At 33.7% G+C, this 9,531-nt stretch overlaps 1 protein-coding gene across 1 annotated transcript; it reads left to right on the top strand.

The window, feature by feature from the left end:
* The first annotated feature begins 262 nt into the window (after positions 1 to 262).
* On the top strand, positions 263 to 6,053 carry LOC143226997 (uncharacterized). Its single transcript, XM_076458544.1, has 2 exons — positions 263 to 292; positions 3,865 to 6,053. Exons 1-2 carry the CDS (start codon positions 263 to 265, stop codon positions 4,852 to 4,854), a joined length of 1,020 nt encoding a protein of 339 aa, XP_076314659.1. The 3' UTR covers positions 4,855 to 6,053.
* Positions 6,054 to 9,531: the final 3,478 nt, after the last annotated feature.

Below are 9,531 nucleotides of genomic sequence, written 5' to 3'. Positions count from 1 at the left end.
ACGCTATGTTGTACACTACAGAGCTCGTGATTATTCTCGTGGCTCATGGCATGCGAACGTTTTATCTCGTCACGACAGTACAAATTGCAACTTTAAGCGTCTCTTATATGACGTCATTTTCGAATCTAGTAACTGACTGACAGACAACACACTATGGCCCTCTTTCGGAGAAAAAATGATATATTTCACTAATTATTTTGTTCTCAAAATCATTAAGATTATTGACATAAGAAAAAATTATCCATCGACTTTTTTATCATATATGCAGTCCCCCAACCCTGGTGAGCCAACAGTAAGTTTACCGAATAACAACGATAAAATTTGAGAGTTCGATTACCCGCAATGAACGTGTGTAGCCTTGCGCTAAAAAAACATTTATTTATGTAAAATACAGTTATAACTAAGGTGGCCCAAATGATTTCACTTGCGCTTGATGAGTTATTGCCATTTTCATTACAAACAATACCTCCCCTAGTGGCTCAGTGATACGTCTAAAGGCTTTAAATCGGGTTTTCATATCCATCGTGGGTACAGCACAGGTAGTCCCTCTTGTAGTTTTTTCGCTTAACAACAAGCAAACAAATTAACAAACAACTCAAAAAACTGTTCTGTAGTTCACGTCTTCGTTCACAACATACTGTATTGTTTTGAACAGGTGGAAAAAAGGAAAACTACACAAGAGGATTTTTTAAAGACATTTTAATACGCACCAAACTGATTGCAAGTATGAGACTTCACTGCTTATTGGACCTTTTAAAAACTCCTGAGACTCGTACATGTCTGAATGTCAATATTACAATGGCTCCTTCTAGTTACCAATGTTCTTAAAAAGTTTCGAACGTTGTAACAAAATCATACAAGTGACTCAGCATTATATCAAACCTACCAGTAGCAAACGGAATAAAAATACGGCTGAAACTTTTAGGTGCGTTATAAGAGTAACGTCAGATCCCATTGTTGGATTAGAGTAGCTCAAGAATTGATGGTAAATGTTGTTGAATAGTCTATCACAGTGCTTTCCAAAGTAGCTGTCGCGACATCTTAGAGTGCTGCGTCGTGTGCGAAGGTGAGCCCTCAAGTTTTCGGGAATTACACCAAATCTCTCGTCAAGTTTGTATTTTAATTTATAAAATTCAGTAATCTAAAGTATTTTTACTTTGCTCGCCATTGTGGCACGTAAAAAAATTATGGACATTTATTGTTTTGTTTTCTTTATTTATGGGGCACGTTTTAAGACAAAGGTTCACAAACAAAGCCTTGTCTAATTGCAGGTAAAGTTGATACCAGTTTATATTCGTCTCTACATGTCGAAGTATTGTTAGTATACATACATAGTGTGTCACCATCAAAACAAAAAATCTTGGAAAGTACTGATCTACTCAGTTGAAAATTATAAGCAGGAACCACAGATAATTTTCGATGGCTTTACATAAATACAAACACAGTCTGGTCAACCAAACCTGGAAATCTTTAGTGAAACTTTATTAAATCGTGGAACTTTACATGTTGGGTAATTGTCTGTGTTCCTTCATGAGTAGTAAAACACACTAAAACCGATAGAATATAAAACAGAATTATCAAAATGTTTTATAATTAATATCTGTAATTTTAACATTTAACGATTTGTGTCTCCACGCCATCTTGGATCAAGGTAAAACTAAACTTTGTAAGAAACGTTAATCGAAATGAAATTTCCAAAGGTGTTTAGATATATAACACTGGCACTCTTGGTCGGTGTTTAGATATATAATACTATCACTCTTGGTGGGTGTTTAGATATATAATGCTTGCACTCTTGGTGGGTGTTTAGATATATAATACTATCACTCTTGGTGGGTGTTTAGATATATAATACTATCACTCTTGGTGGGTGTTTAGATATATAATACTATCACTCTTGGTGGGTGTTTAGATATATAATGCTTGCACTCTTGGTGGGTGTTTAGATATATAATACTATCACTCTTGGTGGGTGTTTAGATATATAATACTATCACTCTTGGTGGGTGTTTAGATATATAATACTAGCACTATTGGTGGGTGTTTAGATACATAATACTAGCACTATTGGTGGGTGTTTAGATACATAATATTAGCACAATGTATTATTATTATAGTAGTTTTAATGTATTTCGAAGGTTATTTTTATAGCAATGTTAATGTATTTTGAAGGTTATTATAATAGCGTTCTTAATGTATTTTGAAAGTTGTTTAATTTATAATTGTAGAAACCTTGATAAATGTACGTAATATACTCAAGTAAATCAATAACATGTAGTAATATACTTAGTTAAATCAATAACATGTATGTAATATACTCAGTTAAATCAATAATATGTAGTAATATACTCAAGTAAATCAATAACCTGTAGTAATACACTGAATTAAATCAATAACATGTAGTAATACACTCAAGTAAATCAATAACATCTAGTAATATACTGAGTTAAATCAATAACATGTAGTAATATACTGAGTTAAATCAATAACATGTAGTAATATACTCAAATAAATCAATAACATGTAGTAATATACTCAGTTAAATCAATAACATGTTGTAATATACTCAGTTAAATCAATAACATGTAGTAATATACTTAGTTAAATCAATAACATGTATGTAATATACTCAGTTAACTCAATAACATGTACATAATATACTCAGTTAAATCAATAACATGTACATAATATACTCAGTTAAATCAATAACATGTAGTAATATACTGAGTTAAATCAATAACATGTAGTAATATACTCAAGTAAATCAATAACCTGTAGTAATACACTGAATTAAATCAATAGCATGTAGTAATATACTCAAGTAAATCAATAACATCTAGTAATATACTGAGTTAAATCAATAACATGTAGTAATATACTCAGTTAAATCAATAACATGTAGTAATATACTGAGTTAAATCAATAACATGTAGTAATATACTCAAATAAATCAATAACATGTAGTAATATACTCAAATAAATCAATAACATGTACGTAATATACTGAGTTAAATCAATAACATGTAGTAATATACTCAAATAAATCAATAACATGTAGTAATATACTCAGTTAAATCAATAACATGTACATAATATACTCAGTTAAATCAATAACATGTACGTAATATACTGAGTTAAATCAATAACATGTAGTAATATACTCAAATAAATCAATAACATGTATGTAATATACTCAGTTAAATCAATAACATGTACATAATATACTCAGTTAAATCAATAACATGTTGTAATATACTCAGTTAAATCAATAACATGTTGTAATATACTCAGTTAAATCAATAACATGTAGTAATATACTCAGTTAAATCAATGACATGTTGTAATATACTCAGTTAAATCAATAACATGTACGTAATATACTCAAGTAAGTCAATAACATGTACGTAATATACTCAGTTAAATCAATAACATGTACGTAATATACTCATTTAAATCAATAACATGTACGTAATATACTCACTTAAATCAATAACATATAAGAAATCAAGTACTACAAAACTATTGATAATATTAATAAAATATTTTTAATAACCCCTAATAATCATGTATTGAGAAGTACCCTGAATATACTCAATATGATTTTCATGAACGCAGAAAAATAAAGTTTCACATGAAATTTCTAAAAAAACACTTTGCTAATTCTTGTAATTCAAACTTTGCATGAATATTATAGGATTTTAATGTAGTTACTATTAGGTCTATAAGGATATATTTAGGATTAGAAACTGATTTATTAAAAACATTGTAAGTCAAGTCTTATTGTCTGTTATTTAATTTGTTTTCCCTTTATCTTTGGGAAAATCTAAACATTTCTTAGTTTTGTGTTCTGTTTTTCTTCTTTAGAATTCCATCAGACATAACCTGTCTTTGAACAAAAGTTTCGTCAAAGTCCCTCGCAGTAAGGACGAACCCGGTAAAGGGGGTTTCTGGAAATTGGACCCTAACTACGCAAAATCGCTGGTAGATGGCGTCTTCAAGAAGCGTCGTCCTATACAGAGACAGGTAAATATTGGGTTTATTAAGAAATCCCGGAGAGATAAACGTACTAGGCATTTAACTGAGAAATGGAAACAACGCGTACCAGATGTCGTCCAGAACTTGCCACCAGGATCAAGTGGAGAAACTGATCATCTGGCCCACACTGTGAGGAGTTTAAAAACAGCGTCTCCACGTGGCCTTTCCCCGATAATGAACGTGGAGACTATCGACTGTAACAAAGTGACTCCTAGCGGCCAAGTTGCAGCTGAAACAATGGTAACTTGCTCACCTAATCAGAACAAAGAAGGAATGAGTGACATAGACGATAGTATACAACATGACCTGAACGTTCTGTTAAGTTATTCACACACTGAGTTAGAGATGTTCCACTCGTCTGCAAACCCAGTGAGCGACTGCAAATCTCATCTGTTTCCTCAGCCTCTGATCTTAAACGACGATTACTTCACTTCTGACACGAACGATTCCCCTTTTCCTTGTGATTTAGATCTCTTACCTGCTTCCACAGCAGATGCTTTTCAGTTTACTGACCAGGTTACGAGTCTCTTCTCTTCTGATTGTTGGTCAAGCTTCCAGCAAGGTCAGAACGATCTACACACAAAGCCCTCTCTGTTCAACTTTTCTTCGTCCAATTCAAACCATCTCGGTGAAGCCTCGAATATCCTATACTCACCGGGGTTGTGTCTACCAGCAAGTCCCAGGTGTGCCAATTTTGACCCGCAGATGGCAGCACCAGAAACGAGTAATCAACCGTGGGCTGAATGTAAAGCTGCTATAGAAGCAGCTGCCCTCGACTTCGAGAGTTTCAATGACTATGATACCAGTTGTGTTTTTTAACGTATTCTATTGAGGCTATTCTAGAACATTCTATGTACGTTTTTTTTATCTGACTGAGCAAAGTTTGTCTTGAACAACGAACTTGTACTCAGCAGAGAATCTCAAGGTCAAAGGTTCGAACAGCGATATGTCACTAAACACACTCCACTCTTTCAGCTACGAGTGCGTTTAACTGTGGCAAGTTTGGACCACTATTCGATTTAAACTAACCGATAGGTGTCGTTTTCTAAAAATGGCTATGCCTGAACATTAGGAGCCTCTTACCTGGCCGTTGAGACCCTTGGGGCTCATAATGTGCGTAAAGTTAGAAATCCGTAACTTATGTAGTGGGATTCAAAAACCCTTCAAGAATTCACACACATTAAAGCTATAGAGACAAATATATCTTTCTGACATATCACTTCAGGTAAATGCTACTCCCCAATGAACTGTTGGTTTATAATTAAACAACTGTGACCTCTTTATGGTTCCTTTCGTGAATCTTAAACAGAGGGTCGCGGGTTCGAATCCCCGTCTCACCAAATAAGTTCGTCTTTTAAGCCGTGGGGTGTTATAATTAAAGATTAATCCCACAATTCGTTGGTACAAGAGTTGGCGGTGGGTGGTGAGAACTAGCTGCCTTCCCTCCAGTCTTTTTCTGCTAAATTAGAGACGGCCAGCGCAGTAGCCCTCGTGTAGCTTTACGCGAAGATCAGAACTAACTATTACTTCTTTCTTTTAATAAATTTAAAGTGTGAAGTCGGCACGTAATTTGACACTGTACTTTGAAAGTATATGAACTCACATTTTCGAGACGGTAACGTAGAATACTTAAGTATATGTGGTAATGGTGTTGGTGTTTTTTAACTCATTATTGGCTGATTTAGAGAAATCTCACTGCAGATGTTTAAGCCTCTTCAACGGCTTAACTCACAGTGACTTTCCGTTGTTCTTTCTGTCCATTATAAATGACTCTATATACTCAATACGTTAGAATTTCGAAGTGTTCTACGAAGTTAAAAAAGGTCATGCCTAAACCTTTGACGTTTCACACTTAACTACTGCCCCAACCGAATTATTACGTTTCTAACTCCCATCTTATGGTTCTGACTGTCACTACAAAAAATTTGACATCACAATTGCAGCTTTTGTTGATTTTTAGAGCATGTAGTTATTTATAAACGGACTTTCCATAGGTCAGATCAGGCATTTTGTCTCAAAACATTCTCACACAGATTGAAAGCGTTTTAAAAAAAAACACGTTACTTTACAATAAATAAAAATCAGTTATACTGTAGTTGCGCTTTTAGATTTCATTCAATGTGATTATTTTGCCTATTCTAAGTGGTTTTATTTAATTTTACGTTCTTATAAGATGGTCCTCTGGTAGTTCAAAATAAGACTGAGAGCATATGATGCTAAACATTTGGTTTCGATACCTACTGCGAGCAGACGAACACAGATAACCAATTGTGTAGTTTTGTGCTGAACAACAAATAACTTAAAAGTATAAAAAAACACCTGTAGTAATTAACAACGTGTACTATGAACAGAGTCACCTGTAGTAATTAACAACGTGTACTGTGAACAGAGTCACCTGTAGTAATTAACAACGTGTACTATGAACAGAATAACCTGTAGTAATTAACAACGTGTACTATGAACAGAGTCTTCTGTAGTAATTAACAACGTGTACTATGAACAGAATCACCTGTAGTAATTAACAACGTGTACTATGAACAAAATCATCTATAGTAATTAACAACGTGTACTATGAACAGAGTCACCTGTAGTAATTAACAACGTGTACTATGAACAGAATCACCTGTAGTAATTAACAACGTGTACTATGAACACAGTCACCTGTAGTAATTAACAACGTGTACTATGAACAGAGTCACCTGTAGTAATTAACAACGTGTACTGTGAACAGAGTCACCTGTAGTAATTAACAACGTGTACTATGAACAGAATCACCTGTAGTAATTAACAACGTGTACTATGAACAGAATCACCTGTAGTAATTAACAACGTGTACTATGAACAGAGTCACCTGTAGTAACTAACAACGTGTACTATGAACAGAATCACCTGTAGTAATTAACAACGTGTACTATGAACAGAATCACCTGTAGTAATTAACAACGTGTACTATGTACAGAATCACCTGTAGTAATTAACAGCGTGTACTGTGAACAGAGTCACCTGTAGTAATTAACAACGTGTACTATGAACAGAATCACCTGTAGTAATTAACAACGTGTACTATGAACAGAATCACCTATAGTATTAACAACGTGTACTATGAACAGAGTCGCCTGTAGTAATTAACAACGTGTACTATGAACAGAATCACCTGTAGTAATTAACAACGTGTACTATGAACAGAGTCACCTGTAGTAATTAACAACGGGTACTATGAACAGAGTAACCTGTAGTAATTAAAACGTGTACTATGAACAGAGTAACCTGTAGTAATTAACAACGTGTACTATGAACAGAGTCTTCTGTAGTAATTAACAACGTGTACTATGAACAGAATCACCTGTAGTAATTAACAACGTGTACTATGAACAAAATCATCTATAGTAATTAACAACGTGTACTATGAACAGAGTCACCTGTAGTAATTAACAACGTGTACTATGAACAGAATCACCTGTAGTAACTAACAACGTGTACTATGAACAGAGTCACCTGTAGTAATTAACAACGTGTACTATGAACAGAGTCACCTGTAGTAATTAACAACGTGTACTATGAACAGAGTCACCTGTAGTAATTAACAACGTGTACTATGAACAGAGTAACCTGTAGTAATTAACAACGTGTACTATTAACAAAGTCACCTGTAGTAATTAACAACGTGTATTATCAACAAAGTCACCTGTAGTAATTAACAACGTGTACTATGAACAGAGTCACCTGTAGTAATTAACAACGTGTACTATGAACGGAATCACCTGTAGTAATTAACAACGTGTACTATGAACAGAATCACCTGTAGTAAATAACAACGTGTACTATCAACAAAGTCACCTGTAGTAATTAACAACGTGTACTATCAACAAAGTCACCTGTAGTAATTAACAACGTGTACTATGAACAGAGTCACTTGTAGTAATTAACAACGTGTACTATCAACAAAGTCACCTGTAGTAATTAACAACGTGTACTATGAACAGAGTCACCTGTAGTAATTAACAACGTGTACTATCAACAAAGTCACCTGTAGTAATTAACAACGTGTACTATGAACAGAGTCACTTGTAGTAATTAACAACGTGTACTATCTACAAAGTCACCTGTAGTAATTAACAACGTGTACTATCAACAAAGTCACCTGTAGTAATTAACAACGTGTACTATGAACAGAGTCACCTGTAGTAATTAACAACGTGTACTATGAACAGTCACCTGTAGTAATTAACAACGTGTACTATGAACAGTCACCTGTAGTAATTGACAACGTGTACTATCAACAAAGTCACCTGTAGTAATTAACAACGTGTACTATGAACAGAGTCACCTGTAGTAATTAACAACGTGTACTATGAACAAAGTCACCTGTAGTAATTAACAACGTGTACTATGAACAGAGTCACCTGTAGTAATTAACAACGTGTACTGTGAACAGAATCACCTGTAGTAATTAACAACGTGTACTGTGAACAGAATCACCTGTAGTAACTAACAACGTGTACAATGAACAGAATCACCTGTAGTAATTAACAACGTGTACTATGAACAAAGTCACCTGTAGTAATTAACAACGTGTATTATCAACAAAGTCACCTGTAGTAATTAACAACGTGTACTATGAACAAAGTCATCTGTAGTAATTAACAACGTGTACTATCAACAAAGTCACCTGTAGTAATTAACAACGTGTACTATGAACAAAGTCACCTGTAGTAATTAACAACGTGTACTATGAACAGAGTCGCCTGTAGTAATTAACAACGTGTACTATGAACAGAATCACCTGTAGTAATTAACATATACATATATACAGTTTGTTGGTGATATATTTGGCTCGTTGTTATAAAGATTAATAATCAATTCGACCGTTATATACAAGTGTATGAACAGTGCTTATATCTAAGTGTTGAAAAACATTGCATTATACATATCGATATACATTAGTATCGTGTTTTATTGTGTCATATTTCATATATTTGTTATAAAATTCAAGACCAAAATGTGTAGATTTTGACTTGAATATCTTACATTTTTTCCGTCCAGACTTTGTATATCTGATTTAAAATTAAATGTTAAAACCTATTCATCCAGATTTTGTGATATCTGTGTGAAAATAGCGATTCTAAAATCGGGCCTTAAAATTTTACCGTCCAGATGTCGTGATATTAACCCTAAGATAAGACCCATCGTTTCTGTCTTTCAGACTTATTAATACCTGCTCAAAATAAAAACATTAATGTCTTGCCCTTGAGACTTCTTGGATTGAACACTGATTGATTACCTTAAATTTGTATTGCAAATATATTTTCCATCTAGAGCATAGTAACACTAGTTTTATTCACGTATTCACTTTTATTAAATTTCATTAACTAAAGACTTATAGTACTTAGTTTATTTATTTGTTTGTTTTGTTTTGTTTTTATTTAATAGCATACTACTAAGGAAAGCCGAAGGTTCCCCCTGTGGGTTGGTGGTAAGATTTACGATGCTAAAATT

This window comes from Tachypleus tridentatus, chromosome 9 (assembly GCF_004210375.1).
Source record: "Tachypleus tridentatus isolate NWPU-2018 chromosome 9, ASM421037v1, whole genome shotgun sequence".
NCBI lineage: Eukaryota > Metazoa > Arthropoda > Merostomata > Xiphosura > Limulidae > Tachypleus > Tachypleus tridentatus.
This window is presented reverse-complemented; position numbering and strand designations above follow the sequence as displayed.